This window comes from Oncorhynchus mykiss, chromosome Y (genome assembly GCF_013265735.2).
Source record: "Oncorhynchus mykiss isolate Arlee chromosome Y, USDA_OmykA_1.1, whole genome shotgun sequence".
In the NCBI taxonomy this organism is placed as follows: domain Eukaryota; kingdom Metazoa; phylum Chordata; class Actinopteri; order Salmoniformes; family Salmonidae; genus Oncorhynchus; species Oncorhynchus mykiss.
Genome location: NC_048593.1, coordinates 28,633,673 through 28,653,540, shown reverse-complemented (window position 1 = coordinate 28,653,540; position 19,868 = coordinate 28,633,673). Strand labels below are relative to the sequence as shown.

Sequence of the window (19,868 nt, the reverse complement as noted above, 5' to 3'; positions counted from 1 at the left end):
CCCGCACTGGGCTATGCAGGCGAACCGGAGACACCGAGCGCAAGGCTGGTGCCATGTAAGCCGGCCCAAGGAGACGCACTGGGGACCAGCTGCGTAGAGCCGGCTTCATGGCATTAGGCTCGACGCTCAATCTAGCCCGGCAGACACGCGGAGCTGGAATATACCGCACCGGGCTATGCACCCGCACTGGAGACACCGTGCGCACCACTGCATAACACGGTGTCTGTCCGGTCTCTCTAGCCCCCCGGTAAGCACAGGGAGTCTGCCCAGGTCTCCTACCTGGCGTAGCCATACTCCCTGTTAGCCCCCCCCCAAGAAATTTTTGGGGCTGCCTCTCGGGCTTCCTTGCCAGCCGTGTTCCCTCATATCGCCGGCTCCTCTCTCCGGCTGCCTCTGCTCTCCTAAGTGCCTCCACCTGTTCCCATGGGAGGCGATCTCTTCCAGCCAGTATCTCCTCCCAAGTGTAACAGCCCTTGCCATCTAAAACGTCCTCCCATGTCCATTCCTCTTTACGCTGCTGTTGCTGCCTGTTGACACGCTGCTTGGTCCGTTGGTGGTGGGTGATTCTGTAACGATTTTCTGTATGTGAAGGAGAATCGGACCAAAATGCAGCGTGTAGATTGCGATCCATGTTTTAATGAACAAACGTAAAACACGAATCAATGCAAACACTACAAAATAAAGAACGTGATGAACGTAACGAAAACCTAAAACAGCCTATCTGGTGAAAAACACATAGACAGGAACAATCACCCACAAACACACAGTGAAACCCAGGCTACCTAAATATGGTTCCCAATCAGAGACAATGACGAACACCTGCCTCTGATTGAGAACCATATCAGGCCGAACATAGAACTAGACAAACTAGACATGTAACATAGAATGCCCACTCAGATCACACCCTGACCAATCAAAACATAGAAAATACAAAGTAAACTATGGTCAGGGCGTGACAGTGCCTGTGTCTGCACTCGTATTATTATAGCTTCACGTTCGGGTTGTTGTTTTGTATAGTTTGTTAAGTGTTCTTCGTCTTCAATAAAAGTATGTATTCATCTTACGCTGCCTTGGGGGTATGCTTAGGGTATGCAACAGCTTAGGGTATGCAACAGCTTAGGGTATGCAACATTTTAGGTTGCCCGAAAATCTGAAAATGGTGGTGTAAATGGTGTTTTATTAAGATGGCTTGCCATTAAAGCTAGTTAAGGAAAAATATGCCTTTGCATCTTAAATGGAGGATGCTGTACGAGTGTTTTACGGCCTGGGCTAATCAATAATAGAAGACAGTGCAGATCTAGCTTCTACTATCGGTTGTCCCTAACTATTTATTAGTGTGGGGCACATTTGTGTAGACTAACCTACGCTTTTTCATATCCTAGGCATATTTATAATTTTCTAACCTCAAATTATATAAGCAGCTGCTTCAAATTGGTTGTTTTCACCAGTAGCATATACCATGGTTATTAGGCCTAGGCTATTTGATGCAAATGTTTTGAAGGTCCCAAACAATCATTCTGAATCCCATGTAAAATAATATTTAGAGTGACTAAAATATCACTCATAATAGTTTTGTGGGATCGAAATACTGAACTTTTTTTTCATGTATGGCTAACTAAGGGGAAGTTTGAAAAGACAAGCTGAGTGAGCGGGGAGCTTAAATTAATGAGCTTGCGTTGACTGAAAAAGCCTACAGTGCCTTCAGAAAGTATGAATTTGTCCATTATTCCTTTCAAAATTATTGAAGCTCTGTCAAATTGGTTGTGGATCATGGCTAGACAACCATTTTCAGGTCTTGCCATAGATTGTCAAGTAGATTTAAGTCAAAACTTTAACTTGGTCACTCAGGAACATTCACTGTCTTCTTGGAAAGCAGCTTCAGTGTAGATTTGGCTTTGTGTTTTAGGTTATTGTCCTGCTGAAAGATGAATTAATCTCCTTGTGTAATGGGTGCGTGTTGGTGGCAGGGAAGTCAGGTGCAGGAGTACGAACTTGGTATAAACTGAGTTGTTTAATAAGTGCTGACCATACTCCAAAACCCAAAATATACAAAATAACAAAAGTGGGAACAAAACCTATCGCACACCAACACAACTTACACATCACATACAATCAAACAATCTCCGACAAGGACATGAGGGAAAACAGAGGGTTAAATACACAACATGTATTTGATGGGATTGGAACCAGTTGTGAAGGAAGACAGGACAATACCAATGGAAAATGAAAAACGGATCAGTGCTGGCTAGAAGGTCGGTGACGTTGACCACTGAACACCGCCCGAACAAGGAGAGGGACCGACTTTGGTAGAAGTCGTGACACCTAGTGTCTGGTGAAAAGCAGCTTTCCTGTGCCTAGCTCCATTCTGTTTATTTTTTTATCCTGAAAAACTCCCCGGGATTTAAAGATTACAAGCATATCCATAACATGATGTAGCCACCACTATGCTTGAAAATATGGAGAGAGGTACTCAGTAATGTGTTGTATTGAATTTGCCCCAACCATAACACTTTGTATTCAGGACATAAAGTTAATTGCTTTGACACATTTTTTTCCAGTATTACTTCAGTGCCTTGTTGCAAACATGTTTTGGAATATTATATTCTGTACAAGCTTCCTTCTTTTCACTCTGTCAATTAAGTTAGTATTGTAGAGGGACTGCAATGTTGTAGATCCATCCTCAGTTTTCTCCTATCACAGCCATTAAACTCTGTAAATGTTTTAAAGGCACCATTGGCCTCATAGTGAAATCGCTGAATGGTTTCCTTCCTCTCCGGCTGAGTTAGGAAGGACGCCTGTATCTTTGTAGTGACTAGGTGTATTGATACACCATCTAAAGTGTAATTAATAACATCACCATGCTCAAAGGGATATTCAATGTCTGCTTTTTTTGACCCATCTACCAAAAGGTGCCCTTCTTTGCGAGGCATTGGAAAACCTCCCTGGTCTTTGTGGTTGAATCTGTGTTTGACTGAGGGACCTTACAGATAATTGTATGTGTGGGGTACAGAGATGAGGTAGTGATTAAAAATGATGCTTGCCATAAGAAAGGGGTTGAATAATTTCGAAAAACATAATTCCACTTTCAAATGATGGAGTATTGTGTGTAGGCCAGTGACAAAAATGTTAAACTTAATCCATTTAAAATTCAGGCTGTAACACAACAAAATGTGGAAAAGGGCAAGGGGGTTGAATACTTTCTGAAGGCACCGTATCAAGAAATGTGGATGCAGTAAGCAGTATTGCAGTAAAATCAGCTCAAGCAAATGTGGTGATACACAAAGCAATTCAAACAACACTGAAATTGCATCAATTATGTAATTTTGTTTCGCAATGATGTCACCTTAATCCTTTAATAATCATGCCTCCTGAATCCAGGTGTTTGACATGGGGGAGGGGACCAGTAACTTTATGATCAAACTTTATCAATGTTGTAGCAACATTTTTCCTACTTTGGTCATCATACTTTGAACTGGTTTAATCCAAATAACTTCTAATTTCATGAAAAACATGATTTTGACTATTATTTACCTTAAACTTTCTTTCATGAGCATTATTGGTTTCAGTCTTTTGCCTTGCAACATTGGCGCACTTGTACAGTTTTTCAGTGTATGTGACTGGCTGTCTGCTATGGTGTCTGCAGACACTGCGTCGAGATTAGAAGAAAACACAATTTCTGAGGGGTATCCTCTCGGCTGAAGTGGTCTTTACTGGTATTCGACATTTCCCAGGTGTTTCATTTAGCAGTCCGATGTAAAAAAAAAAATAAAAAAAAAATGACGCTGTAATACCGCCTTTATGCATGAAGGTAGTCTCTCGTAGCGTATTCCCCTCTGCCCTCAGCAGCACGTAAGAGCTCTACCACTGAGGAAGCTGCATTGAGCCAGCCTTCTTTAGCACCGGGGTGTTTTCTTGCTTTGTCAGCTGTGTCCTTGCAGCCTATAATGCAATATAGCTACCTCCGTATTGATCAAAACCACGGACTTTAAACTAGAACAGCAATTGATCAGACCGCCAGGGTTCGTTATCACTCATTTCCCCTGGCCCAGCTACACCTAGGACCAGCCTATTGCGGACCTTGAACAAGGGCGCATCACGTTCACTTTTATTTTTTTGCTACCCGGTAAAGATGACTTTAAAATCCAATAAAAACGAACCTGCTGTCATACTTGAGCGGGTCAACAGCGCTCGAACAGCCCTCTCCGACCTGTACCTGGAGCAGCTCCTCCAAAATAAACCAAAGCCGGAAAAGGTAAGCGGTTTACTCTACAATACATTCATACCATTGCCATAATAATATAATTATAGAAAATGTCTTAATCAGATCAGAAGTAGGCCTATACGCCTATATGGAAGGCTGTATGTAGCCTACATTCATTCCTTGGTGATGTTGTAAAGCAATACATATATGTCCATCAACTTCATTGCATCAGTTCAAGACGCAGGGGGTAAGAGGATGCGCAGGTCAGCGCCGATACAACCCGGTTTAAGACGATCATTTTGGTGTTCATGTGCTTTTTGTGTTTTTCATATACATGATTAAATATAGGTTTAATTCTATTCTTCACATTTTGCCATGAGGATGAGAGAACATTTTGCAGTTTGAAAGTTAATTCCCTGCTACTCTACACATTTTGGCATGAGGCTGAGAGAACATTTTGCGTTTTTTAAGTAACTGTTCAGTGAATATTCTGTTAACTCATTCTCAAATAATGTTGTTAGGAAAACGGCTAACTTCTTGCATTTCAACACATTTTGCCATGGAGCAGAGAGAAAAATGTGCAGTTTTATTGCTCAGCTCATGCTGTTCTACACATTTCGCCATGAGGATGAGAGAACATTTTGCAGATTTAAAGCAAATGTCCTGCTACTCTACAAATTTGGCCATGAAGCTAAGAGAACATTTTGCGGTTTTAAAGTAACTGTCCAGTGAATATCTTGTTAACTCATAACCAAATAATGACCCATCCTATATTCATATTTGTGGCCAAAGCATAAATTGTAGGGAAAAAACACTTAAATAAACCCATCTCAAGCAGACCATTTAAAAAATGCTTGTTATTTCCTCATAGAGGATGGCGTCATCCTCCTGAGGAAGTTGAGCTGGTCAGTCAGCGGTCTACTCGCATTAATATTTTGAATGACCGGTATAAGCCCACACCATTCTGGTGTTGGAGTACACCCACACCATTCCATAACAGAAAAGCTGCTTTTAACATACTTAATTACCTTTTTTTGGAAGGAAAACTGTAATTAATTATAGGCATATTTCATAAAAATCTGGAAACACTGGACAGGTACTTTATAGGTCGACTTTGGGCAAAAACGCAAGAGTAACAGCTTTAAACTATGTTTTTTAATACATGTTTTATTTCACCTTTATTTAACCAGGTAGGCCAGTTGAGAACAAGTTCTCATTTACAACTGCGACCTGGCCATGATAAAGCAAAGCAGTGCCACAAAAACAACAACACATAGTTACACATAAACAAACGTACAGTCATATAACTGACAAATGCGCCTTCATACCAGGTAATTTAATGCAACAACAAAAAAAGGTGATGAATAAGATATTTGGCTACAGATCTTATCGATCTCTACAGCTTCAATCCAAAAACAAATGCTGTGAAATGACGTCAACACATACTGGAGGAGTTACTGGCTAGCTACAAGTGGCTAGCTTAGCTAGCAAACTAGCTACGTCGGTCGCGGTGCGCATTACCAGAATTACACATCACTGAACCACCAAAGGCACACTCCATTTCTGTTTGGAAATTGAGAAGTAGGGGGTCGTAAACTTGACCTGAATATTGGGGCGGGACATGTGGCAATTTCACCTATGTCATGCACATGTTCAAAGTTTCAGTCTAGGTCACTCCCAAGACATTACTGCATCATGAACAATTCAGTGCTTGTCAAATCCCATCTTAATTTGCACCAGACAAGTCATAATAAGTAAGATTCAGTTCTGCTATTTCTCTAACAAGGAACAGAAACCACACACCAGGCACATAGAGGAAACAGGTTAACTGTTTCACAGCAATAGGGAAGATACATGTGATGTCTACATAATGGATAGTTGTATCCTTTAGAAGAGGGGACTGACATTGGTACTCATAGACAGTATAGGCCTACTACTGTTTTTAACAATTCTTTCCACTTGTTTAGACATGTACATATGTTGACCATGTACAGCATCTCAATTCAACAATGTGTTACGCTCCTATAATAAGCTGCAATTACATCAAGGGATGTTTTCCAAACTGAGACACCTGCTCTGGATGTTTTAATATGGATTTTCATCTGTCTTCTTAATTATTTGTGATAGACTTCCACGTGTCTTTTAAGGGTCTTACAGCAGTAGTATGATCCCATTCCAACCACACAATTCACCATGGACCTTTGACCCCACAGGTGAGGACTTAATGTTATCAGCCTCTTGATGAGGCACTACTGTAGTAGATTAGCCGAGCCCAGGCAGATTGTTAATCCCCTCAGTCCCCTAGATCAGGTTGACATTCTCAAATCCTTGTCTTTGTTTGCTTGCTTGAGTGAAATGCAGAGCCAGGTGTACCTATTCAACGCAGGCAGGAGGTTAACGAACAAACCCCTCTTCTCCTTTGTCTGTCTCAAGGGGGGATTTCTTGGCATGTGATGATTGGACAATAGGCCTGGTCAGGGTCAGAGGATTAGGGTTAGGGTGCATGGTAGAGCTGGACGATAGGGACAAAAATCCATATCGCGATAAATTGCCTGAATTGATGCAATAATGATCAATATAAGGATACATGTATTACATTAATGTGCACCCCATTAATGTGCTACAACTAGTTTGATGGTTGTAGCCATCAGTTGTCCTATTAACAATCACCCATATTCACAAACTCTAGTGCCCTGTAGGGCCCCTACTGCCTGGAGTTTGATGGGATTTACTTGAGGACTGGGTCACCCCTCTATTTTAGGCTCCTGAGTGGCGCAGCGGTCTAAGGCACTGAATCTCAGTGCTAGAGGCGTCACTACAGACCCTGGTTCGATCCCAGGCAGTATCACAACTGTCCGTGATTGGGCGGTGCAAAATTGGCCCAGCGTCGTCCGGGTTAGGGGAGGGTTTGGAGGGGTAGGCCATCATTGTAAACTAAGAATGTGTTCTTAACTGACTTGCCTAGTTAAATAAAGGTTCAATCAAAAAAAATTTAAATGGATGTTTATTGGCCGCATACACAGTTTAGCAGGTGTTGTAGCGGGTGCAGCGAAATGCTTATGTTACTAGCTCCTAACAATGCAATAAAATGTCAACCAATTAAAATGTAATGGACAGAAAAAAATACAAGAAATCAAGAACGATGGGATAAATCTGATTAACAAGCCAAATAGCACTGTAGGAGTAATCAAATTCAATCTATATGTATGAGCACAGGTGTCTGTATATAGCCTTGCTACTCTTTTTTTCAAATGTCTTTTTACTGTTGTTTTATTTCTTTACTTACCTACACACACACACACACACACACACACACACACACACACACACACACACACACACACACACACACACACACACACACACACACACACACACACACACACACACACACACATACCTTTTTCTTTCTTTTTTCGCACCATTGGTTAGAGCCTGTAAGTAAGCATTTCACTGTAAGGTCTACACCTGTTGTATTCGGTACACGTGACAAATAAACTTTGATTTGATTTGATTTGAGAATTGATACAAGATCAACTAATAATGATATGGACAGCAGTAGACGCATTAGAGTAAGCAATGTCAAGAATCCAGTGTATGAATAAATATGCTGTGTGTATAAACAGTGTAATTAAAATACAATGTACAGTAGTAGAAATATTCTGATGATCTACGTCGGGGATACAATATTTAAATATGCAGTGTGAAATGGGAAATGACCCGTGGTTCAATGTCTCTATAACATAGGTTCCAGTGGTTCACTCTGCTTGATCAGTGAAGGAGGAGCAAACGAGGGAGGGAGAAAGTCATCCAATCAAGTTCGAAAGAAGTCATGATACTTCCAAAAAGGAAAACATGTCCTCTGATTGATACGTAAAACAAAGTATGTCTGAAAGTGACATTGAAGTAGCAACTTTAACATTGTGAAAACGTTGAGTGCTGAGAAGGGATTTCTTGCATGGACTCTTTCCCTGACATCATGTGTAATAACCTAGTGCAGAGCCTCATGTTAAAGTGTACCTCAATGAGAAGCTGAAATGTGAAATCTGCATCTGTTGTGAAATCTGGAATATCTTAGAGATGAGTGCTGGTGTCTCGTTGTTTGCATGTATGTGTGTGTGTCCAAAATTGACTGTACTATTCCATCTTTGTGATGCTTGCCTTGGACTGCAAGTGTGTATTTTGCGTCTGTAGCTGAACTGAAAAGCGACTCTAGCCAGATCGATTAGAGTGCAGTACGTTTGTAAGGCTTCCTGTGTGTGTTACCCGCCTGACGTGTGCAGACTCAGCCTGCTCCTGCCTGCCACACACTGAGTCATGTTTCACTAGAGACTAGCCTAATCATCCAGGCTAAAGAACTGCAGCTGTCTATAAATAGACACATAGCCACGTCTGCCTAACACACAATGTCTCCCATCCTAAACTCCTGTGTCATTGGTGCAGTTTAAACCTATCAGTCCCGAGACCCCAGCAAAAATCGTCTTTTCATTTATGCATGTCCAGCCCTTATATATAATAATAATTTTGGAGGTGCTTATATTTGTCCTGTTATAGACAAGTGTGTAATGGATATGTGTTTTTTCCCATATCCCAACTCCCCCTGAGACACCCGCAGAGAGTGAGGTCACGGCCAGGGTCGCCATTGTACAACAATTAGGATTAAGTGCCGTGCTCAAGGGCACAGCAACAGATTTATCACCTTGTTGGCTCCGGTATTCAAACCAGCAACCTTTCAGTTACTGGCCCAACGTCCTAACCTCGAGGCTACATGCCAATGAAGTCCTTTTCAGGACAACCATGGCTGCAAGTAGAGCACAAAACAATTTGACATAAACAGTTGCAGTCATGAGTATTATTGACAAATGTAAATAAATCAAAAATAGGTCAGCCAAAGCAAAAACCTGAAAAAAATGAATTTATATGAATGCTGTAAGTATATACATTGTTTGCTCAATGGGAAAGGAATATCCAACTAGTTAGTGACAACTGTTTGGAGTTTGTGACAGCAACTATGTGAGCTTATTGCAAAATTAGAGACACTATTTCCTGGGACTTCCTATGATCTTCTAAAGAAGAACCCCTTACTTTCTAACGACTCTTGTGTAGCTTGTGAGCATCATAGAGCAGAATAAGTGCAGGTTCGTCAGCCTCAGCTTTTCATAGTGACAGTAGCTTTTAATAGTTCGTAGCTCAAACCATTCGGGACTCTACAGACTTTTTGTACAAAGTACGGGCCCCTTCGGGATCCGTCCTTGTCTCACAAACACCACTCTAGCTCAGCCCCCGTAATCACACAGACAAATGTTTGGTATCTACAGATGCAGAAGAAATAGACAAATCCAATGGTACAACAAGTTAGAAGTCCAAAACGCACAGGCGTTACAGTGGAACTCATTGGATTAAACAGGGACAGACAGACACTAGAACATTGTGAATGTGCTTGTGTTACATCCCCTCATTTAAACAAAAAACATGACCCCATGAACAATGTGGCTCTCTGATTTCATATCAAACTTTGCTGGCCTTGTTATCCCTCAAACATGATTACAGAGACATTAGATCCAGTTTCCACCTTAAACTATTTGTCTAGCAATATTGTGCTGTTCCTGTTTCACTGGAACACTTATTCTTTCAAATGGTGTATTCACAGCCATCATAAACACTGGATTAGATTATGGGAACCACAGACAAATGAAAGAACACACAACACTGAGCCTTATAGCTGTTTTGTAAAAAAACATGGCCTCATTGTTTTTTATACCCCTCCCCCACTTTTCCCTTTTCCCTTTCAATACCCAAGCTTCCTTCAGAGATGGAAGAGGAAGCGAGAAACCCCACTCACTGTTTTCTTTTCTCTGTTTTTTTTCTGGTTCAATTAAAGTCAATGAACTTAGTAGACCAGACCTAGCTGCTATTGCATTGGTGTCTATGGGAGACACACCCAGTTAAGTATACCGGAACAGACCATTTTCTTCAATGGTAAATGGCCTGAGTGAACTATCTTCATTTGTGAACATGTTTACTTACATTGATCCGTACATACTTTGCGTCAGTCACTGGTGCACGACTACAACTCCCAGAGGCCTCTGTTCACACAATGAGATCAGGGGTCAGCACCAATGACTCACTTGTGCAAAAAAAAAACAAGGATTCAAGACAGCTTGTTTTTCTTTGACTCAGAGATCACGTGACCCCCTTCCCCTCTGACACTGCTCAGTGCAGTGGAAGTAGGAAGCCACAGAAGAACAGTGTTTTTCTTCTGGGAGACTGTGAGTGCCAAGGAACTGCCCAGTTGAATCCACCCTGGCACGTTGGAGCCTGTAACTGTTTTTTCAGATAGCGTATCAAACTATGTTGCATTCCTGACTCCTTGACTAGTTCAGCAATATGAGATAAAGGGGGTTATTGAGAATACTTAGTCTCCAACATTAGGAGGGATAATACAATGAGTAGCTGTAATATTTTAATAATGCTATATTCAAACTTTGATACCTGCACGAGGAGGACTGTGCAATGTGTTTACTGTTAAACTGCCAATGCCTACAGTGGGTGCCTGCCTAATTTCACTGTAACAGCATAACGAATTCCTTTTGGCATGAGGCACTGTTTGGCCTTGTCACCGGGATATGGTGCCAGTCATTTATTATGTTAAAATAAAAGAAGATACTTTAGCTTTAACTGGACTGTTTTGATAGCTCACTTGGTAAATTAGTTTTCAAACTTTATTGGGTATTGAAAGTCTGTAAGCTCTCATTTTATGTCTCACTTTAAACGCACACCTTTTTGATTCTGGTTTGTAACTATGGAAATGGGATCTTGTAAAAAAAAAATTCAAAAAAACTTGGTCCTCACTTCAGAAGTTCCAAAAAACGCGTCAGGAAAACTGGAGCTAGTCAATTATACAAAGGTGATCTTAAAATCCTAGCCCAGTGGACAGACAGTTCATTGACTATGGGAGGTAAAAGTGGGAACCATGTGTGCCTTGGTCATCATTAACACAACATTGGAAAGTAAAATGTTTTTGCAACTTTGTAAGTTCAGCTTATTCAATAAATTACAGTGCTGTGTGTTCTCCTGCTATTCTCGGCTGTTTTCTGCTATTACATATATTAATTATCCAGATGATATCAGTTGACCTTTAGACCAAAGTCTGACGGTTTCCTTTAGACATGTGACTTCCCTCTCAGTCCAACCAGGGTCAGCACTTCGCAGGAGGATTTATTGGAGGCTGAGTGAGCCCTCCCTGTCTCTTTATGACTCAGTTCTGTGTGCTGAACAATATGAATAATGTAATGAACGTTCAAGGCCTGTTTGTCTGTATGATGGTGAAACTGTTAAGCCCCAGGTGTCTCCTACAGGACTGGTCCATCTTATTGGATAAGCAGCATACTGCGCTCTATGCACTCTTTACTGCATTCTATGCCCTTGTCTTTTCATCAGAGTTTATCGAGGGATGCAGTCCAGAGAGAGCTCTACTACATTGATGACAGGGACTGTTTCTACTGTCCTATTACTGGTGTCCTGTAAATATCTGTATTATGTTGCAAAGTAAACAACATGTTTACTTACATTGACCATGAGACACCTCTAAGCTTTCCTTGAACACTGCAGGCTAGTCCACATGGTGTTAAAGTCTAGTGTGTGTGTGTGTGTGTGTGTGTGTGTGTGTGTGTGTGTGTGTGTGTGTGTGTGTGTGTGTGCGTGTGCGTGTGTGTGTGTGAGACCTTGTTCTGTTCCGTCTCAGACAAACGGTGAAGGGAAGAGGAGGGGGAATCCTGACTCTGCATGACTCATGTTAAGAGGAACCACCAGCTTTCATATGTTCTCATGTTCTGAGCAAGGAACTGAAACGTTAGCTTTCTTACATAGCACATATTGCACTTTTACTTTCTTCTCCAACACTTTGTTTTTGCATTATTTAAACCAAATTGAACATGTTTCATTATTTACTTGAGGCTAAATTGATTTTATTGATGTATTATATTAAGTTAAAATAAGTGTTCATTCAGTATTGTTGTAATTGTCATTATTACAAATACATTTTTAAAAATCGGCCGATTAATCGTTATCGGCTCTTTTGGTCCTCCAATAATCGGTATCGGCATTGGAAAAACATAATCGGTCGACCTCTGGTACATAGTGAGAGACGGTTCATAGTGAGAGAGGTTCCAAAGTGAGAGAGGGTCCAAAGTGAGAGAGGGTACATAGTGAGATAAGGTACATAGTGGGAGAGGGTACATAGTGGAAGAGGGTACATATTGAGAGATGGCCCATAGTGAGAGAGGATCTGTAGTGAGAGAGGGTACATAGAGGGAAATGGTAAATAGTGAGAAAGGGTACATAGTGAGTGAGGGCCCATAGTGAGAGAGAGTCCAAAGTGCGAGAGGGTCTGTAGTGAGAGAGGGCACATCGTGAGTGAGGGTTTGTATTGAGAGAGTTTACATAGTGAGAGAGGGTACATGGTGAGAGAAGGTACGTGGTGAGATATGGTACATAGTGAGATAGGGTACATAGTGAGAGAGGGTACATAGTGAGAGAGGGTACATATTGAGAGAGGGTACGTAGTGAGAGAGGGTACATAGTGAGATAGGGTACATAGTGAGATATGGTACATATCGTGAGAGAGGGTCCAATGTGAGAGAGGGTACATTCAGTTACAAGGAACAAGGAGAGACTAAAACAAATAAGATAAAGGAAATGCCTTTGTGAAATTATGATGATGGAAGTAACAGGTCATTGCCATTGGAGTTGTTAATCATTTTTATGGCTTTGTAGTTTTCTCTCAAAGACATCATCGCCACCTCCCGTTCCTTTAGCCAGTGGATCTGACTAGACTAGTCAAAACTACTGGCGTATTGATTTCCATTCATATAAAAAACTATGACAGATTCCCCCTTCTTATAGGCTTAATTATTTTTATGTGAGCGGATAACTGTGAAAACAAAGCTGTCAGAGTCACTGAGAATTCATTTGTGTCAGCATTGTGTGGTCAAACACATTGAACACATTCTTAACCTATCTAAAAAGAAAAGTTGTTTCTGTTTGCATGGTTGACGAGGTCACCTTGTGATTTCTCTGAACTAATGTTATTACTTTCCATGTCCCTATACAGCCTGAGATCGCTAACAGTAAAGGAACACTAGCAGTTATCTATGAAAAGATAATCAAACGTATCTATGTTAGATAACAAACGTTTTCCACCGTAGCTGGCAGCATGTTCCTACAGGGAGTATAGGAGACTTCATTTCATTATTGCACAATAATGCTGGTAAGTAACCTTTGTCACCCTGGGGTCCACGTACAGAACAGTCAGGGGCTAGATTAGTATGATGGTCATCCTCGTGAGTGGTTTTACTCATCCCTGGCAGGGCTAGCAATGTGATAATGCCCATGTGGCCGGGGGCTGTGAAAGGGATTTAGTTAATGTGATAAAAGCATGTGTAATGGAGGGACATCCAGACAGCAGAACAGGCCAAATCCCACAGGAGGTCCCACTTCAATTATTGCTGTGTGGAATTAAGGAAAGGAAAGACTCCAATCTGGACTAAAAGAGTCTCATGGTGTACATTTGGATCCATGTTTTGAATTTGCTGCTGTGGTATTTCATGGTCATAAAAAGGTCATTAACATAGTGTACTTTTGGTGTACTTAAGCATTTGGTATTGGATTCAATCAAACCTGGTTGAAATGGAACGGTTGGAGTGGAGGGATCACCAGTAAAGGCCACATTCCTTTGAGTGACATTACACACCGTTCAGTGTTCTCACAGCCAGACAGCGGTCAAATAGTCAAGGTTGTTATTTGTGGATGTAATGTATGTCTTCATCTTTACGAGCGATTTGTTTTTTCATATCAATACTTTTCTTCTTAACACGATTTCACTCAGGCGTAGCCATGACAACCTTTTGTGTACCAGAGTAGCGGACATGGGTTGTCCCTGCCTAACGAGCTGGTGAAAATGTGGAGTTCATTTTCAACCTCGAACAGATGCTGAAAGTGCAAATGAAACATGGCTGTTGGGGTGCAGACGAAAAAAGCTTTTAATAAACGCCACTGGAAATGCCAGTGTTCTAATTATGTGACATCAGATGATCAGGACGTTTAGCTCATTGTAACAATGTATTTATTTATTCCTAGTCTACAACATTTTACTAATTGTAGCTGTACTGCTGCAACTGGCAATTATTTATCATTTTGAGATGTTTGGGTGCTTGGCACGAGATAGTAAAAAAATGTTTCATGATTGCACTGCCCCACAATTTATAAAAGAACCTAGTAACCTTCCAAACTTGGATGTTTTGGACGGATTATGACATTTTGCCAAGATGATAATCCAAAATGGCATTTTGTATAGGAGGAGTGCATTCCAGTTGTGTGCACAGTGGGTTTTTCACCCCAGTAAGCCATGTTAATGAATCCGTCTCCTATGCCTACTGATGTTAAGTGTTGACATGTTTTTCCGTAGGGGCTTATGCCAGCCTATGAGACAACGGGAGCTGAAGTATACACCAACGGCAGTGCTGGTCACATGAACGGAACTGAGCCAACCAGGATGCGTGAGGTGGCGTTTGAAAAAAATCCCTCAGAGCCCATGGTAAACCATTCAGATGCCAATTCCTCTCTCAGTCCCTTTCTGGCTATCTCTCTCCGTTATTTCCCTCGTCTCTCGTCTCTATCTCTCAGTGACTCAATCTGTCATCTTGAGGAAAGATTGTCATGTGTTTTTTGCCTTTAGGGGGTGACTCTAAAATTGAATGGAAACCAGAAGTGCACTGTGGCCAGAATATTACATGGGGGCATGATACACAGACAAGGTACAGAACTCAACCACACTGACTGACATACTTACTGCAGTGATTGTAATGAATTTGTATTAGAAAAGCAACAGTATTCCCATACTTGTAAAGCAAATAGATATGAGTTATTTGCCTGATAACACTCTTTGGTCATACTGATCCTCTGTACTGTGCTGATCCATCTCCAGGTTATCTAAACGAAGGGGATGAAATAGCAGAGATCAATGGAAAGAGTGTGGCCAACCAGTCTGTCGACCAGCTGCAAAAGATCCTGGCAAGTCGCTACCATCTCTGTTTTAACACAAACTGTACCGAAGAGCATTCTGCCCCTGAGAGAATGGGTGACATGTTGTAATCTCACAATCCTAGTTTTGATAGTGTGGAGTGTAAGTAAAATGGTCGCCATCCTCCATTACAGAAAGATACCAACGGAGTAGTCACAATGAAAATCATCCCCAACCAACCAAGGTGCTCTCCTGTGTGTGAGGTAAGCCAATAAATGACCCATTGGATCTGCACATTTTCCCCTTGATAAATGGACTTTTTATCATTTTTATGCCCCCTGACATCTAATTTCAACTGCATGCATGATCAAAGAAATGGTTACTATTCAAGCAGGGTTACACTCTTTTGTTGTACTAGTTCTGCCATGATATCCCAAATGATTTCATCAGAGAAATACACCAGGTATAGTACATAGTGTAATAGTATACCCTTTAGTTGACAAGGGGTTGACAGTCATTACAGAGGGCATCAGTCACTTTATTTAGTAATCTATTGGTGACTCATAACCTACTCTGGTCACGTGTCATATCGTCATCTACATACTGTTCCTATTATATTTTGACCATATCAGCAAATTCCTGGATTATTCACTACCACCATTGTAATAAGACAAATAAACATGGTTCCGCAGTGTTACAGTTCTTTCTCTACGATACCATGCTTGAAGTGTAACCACATCTTGATACGGTACCATCCTGTACCTCCAATCATGTCTTCTCCCAAATTCTCTGGATTAAATTGAGTTTGTTCTTTTGTCAGGCGAACCCTACCCTTAAGACAATGAAAGACACAGATGACTATGCAACCATTATATTCCACTAATGGTCTAATATACAGACCAGCAGTCATGTTAGACTGGCGAACTGAACTGAAACACGTTGGCAGTGCTCAGCGTTTCACTCTGCCATCTGCTGGTCACATTATGCAATCATATCTCCCCCATCAATCTGCCTCTCAACCTAGAATAATTCAACATTTCGAGGAAATGAGTTTCATTTATGAATGTGAACTAATTGGAAAACAGTGTTATAGCATGCATGTTTGTCAAATCCAGAATAACAGAAGCATGTCCATTGTCCAGGCATTATAATAACTGCACGAATAGTGTGGTCAGTGATGAGAGTCTAATTCTAAGCCCTTTGCCAATTGATATATTAGTAGCCTGTCCTAAACTATATTGTAAATATATACAAAACAATAAACTTTTACAGACCAAATCCCCCCTGTGGATGCTGCTAGAATCTCTGTGGGTTGCATCATAGAGCATACCACAGGAAGGATCACTGATATATTATTCACTAACATCTAGGATGCTGTTTAGACAGGTACATTTAATCTGAGCCACGGTACTATCTATTGAGTTAATTCAGAATAACATACGATTTTGCACCATATGCTGGAAACTGCAGTGCTACACTTCATTGCAACAACCATATCAACCACAATGCACAGATGGCGAACATGATTTCCCAGTTTCCAGACAAGGCATCGTGTCATTTCAGCCATCTCTATGTGTGTAGCAGTTCTGTGTTACTTCCTCCACAGATGTACATGAGGGCTCAGGTTGACTACGACCCTGCCAAAGATGACCTCATCCCATGCAAAGAGGCAGGGCTGAAGTTCAAAACGGGTGACATCATTCATATCATTAACAAGCAGGACCCACATTGGTGGCAAGGCAGGGTGGACAGCTCTACTGCCGATTTCGCTGGACTCATCCCCTCCCCAGAACTTCAAGAATGGTAATGGTACACAACGTAGGAGAGTACACCCACTCTGATTACCTGTAAAAAAGCTTTTGCCTGAACGTTGCTTTAAGCACTGAGATTGACATGCATATTATTAATGTTAGCTCTCTGTGTACATCCTAGGGCCAGCCGTGCTGCCCTGTTCTGAGCCAATTGCAATTTTCCTAAGTCCCTCTTTGTGGCACGTGACCACATGACTAAACAGTAGTTCAGGTGCGACGAAACTAGGGCCTGTAGGACCTGCCTTGTTGATAGTGTTGTTAAGAAGGCAGAGTGACGCTTTATTATGGACAGACTTCTCCCCATGTTAGCTGCTGTTGTATTAATATGTTTAAGCACTGAAATCCCTAGAATCCTAATTTCGTTTGTTGAGTGAGTCAGTGCCTGACACAAGAGAAAAACTGCTGATGCACAACTAGAATTAGAAAATGCACCTTGTGTATTCTATTACTCTAACTCTCAACATTAAGTTGAGATGCGCTCTAAAATATTCAGTGTGTGAGTAACCCCCAGTCTCTCTTCTCTGCTCCAGGCGGATGGCAAGTAAAAGCAAGGCCACAGAGGGCACCCAATCCTGCAGCCCCTTTGGAAAGAAGAAAAAGTGCAAAGACAAGTATCTGGCCAAGCACAGCTCTAGTAAGACTTGCCATTTGTTTATACCCAATATAATCTTGAGAACTACCTATACTAACTAGATGTATAATGTTTTTGACATTGCATGGCATTGTTTTAGATCCCTAAACCACCAATTTATATTCTCTTCTCCCTCGTTAGTCTTTGACCAATTGGACGTGATTTCCTATGAAGAGGTTGTTCGGCTCCCTGCCTTCAGCAGAAAAACCTTGGTGCTTATTGGTAAGCCCCATATATGATCATCATAAGCGAGACCTGCCTGCCCTAACCCTAATGTTAAACCCAATATTTGAGATTGTCACACTAAAAGTGGTTAGATGAACCTCTCTCTGTGCAGGTGCACCGGGTGTAGGAAGGAGCCATATCAAAAGCCTGTTGCTGACCAAATACCCAGGGAAGTTTGCCTACCCAGCACCACGTAAGTAAGGCCTTTACTTCTAATGGTCTTCTATCTGGTTTGAGAGCAATTGGTTTTCCAAAACCCACCATTAACTGTGGCTCGATCCAAACAACAGACACCACCAGACCCCCACGTAAGGACGAGGAGAACGGGCAGGAGTACTACTTCATCTCCAACGACGCCATGACCAAGTGCATCACTGGGAATGAGCTGTTGGAGTATGGCAGCTTCCAGGGGTTCATGTTTGGAACCAAAATAGAGACTATCCAGAAGATCCATGAGCAAGGAAAAATCGCTGTGCTGGATGTTGAACCACAGGTAGGCATAGAAATAACTATTTACACAAACCCAAGGTTAGCAGAGCATGGTATTTGTTTCAGGTGTCAGATGAATAACAAGATGGCTTGGCTTCTTTTCTTGTTATGCAGACATTGAAACTCTTGCGGACGGCAGACTTTGCACCTCTGGTGGTTTTCATTGCACCCACCAACTCAGCTACTCAGGTACGCTACTGCTCATTTCTTACATCCAGGAATGAAGGTGATTTCAGTTAAGGACCATTTGCAATATGGCTCTCTCCAACCAATCACACTACGGCATCAACATTTTCAGTCTGTAATGAGATGCTGAACCCCTCAGGAGTTTGACTTTGTAGTCTGATAACTTGTACCTTTCCTTGTAGTCAGAAGCGGTGCAGTTGATCCAGAAGGAGTCAGATGCCATCCTCTCCAGCTACAGCCACTTCTTTGATGTGCAGCTGGTTAACAATGATGTTGATGAGAGTGTGAAAGGAGTGGAGGAAGGGATGGAGCAAGCCACCTCCACCCCACAATGGGTGCCTGTTTCATGGGTCTACTGACCTGTGTACCCCTGAACAACCATCATATTTAACAAAAACTGGTGCAATATCACACCCCACAAAACCTGGGCCAATATCCACAAAGTGTCTCTGCGTGCTGATCTAGGATAAGCTGCCTTTTAGATCAGAATGGGAAAAGATTATGGCCAGACTAGTAACCGAAAGGCTGCAAGATCAAATCCCCTAGCCGACAAGGTCAAAAAAAATCTTGTTCTGCCCCTGAACAACGAAGTTACCGCACTATTCCTAAACCGTCATTGAAAATAAGAATTTCTTAACTGACTTGCCTAGTTAAAGATAAAATAAAAGATCAGCACTCCTACTCTGAGGGGCTTTGTGAATACAGACCCTGGTCACTCATACACCATTCTTTGCATAGCAGCTAATCACTACGTAATTGTAACTAAGTTTCACACAGAAGCAAAACAAAAGAGCAATATATATATTTCAGAGAAAGTATAATGAACCCAACCAAGGGGATCATTTAGATGTTTGTAAACCCTTAGTGAATCAGGCTTTTTAGGTGCCAAGTGATTGGTACCATACGACTGCAGATAGAATTGTTAGTCTATTAACAATTAAAGTGGACCACTACTGTGAAGGCAATGCCACTACCTGACAAGTTTATCAGTATCCTTAACTCTGGTTTAATAGTCATGAGATTTTGCGTAGCTGTATTAATATACATGGTAATGTAATAAAATAAAGGGAGACATGTTCTACATGAAATTGTCAAGTCTGTCATGTTAAGTGAACAATTTTTTTGACAACCTCAGTACTGGTCTCAACTCAGAAATATATACCTGTCATGATGTAAGGCACTCTCAAACAATTAAACCCCACCCTGATTCCTGATTGAAGTTTCACACTCATTTGGTGCGAAAGGTAAGAAGGTAGAAGGTAAGAAATTACATAAATTATTCACTCCATCCTTCATTACACTAGA

General features: G+C 41.4%; 1 protein-coding gene across 1 annotated transcript; it reads left to right on the top strand.

Moving 5' to 3' along the window:
- Window positions 1-3,807: 3,807 nt before the first annotated feature.
- LOC110509934 (55 kDa erythrocyte membrane protein) lies at window positions 3,808-19,644 on the top strand. The gene is made up of 12 exons (XM_021591158.2): window positions 3,808-4,252; window positions 14,667-14,795; window positions 14,937-15,015; window positions 15,186-15,271; window positions 15,416-15,484; window positions 16,828-17,024; window positions 17,563-17,666; window positions 17,805-17,885; window positions 18,001-18,081; window positions 18,179-18,381; window positions 18,492-18,566; window positions 18,746-19,644. Exons 1-12 carry the CDS (start codon window positions 4,130-4,132, stop codon window positions 18,920-18,922), a joined length of 1,404 nt encoding a protein of 467 aa, XP_021446833.1. The 5' UTR covers window positions 3,808-4,129; the 3' UTR covers window positions 18,923-19,644.
- Window positions 19,645-19,868: the final 224 nt, after the last annotated feature.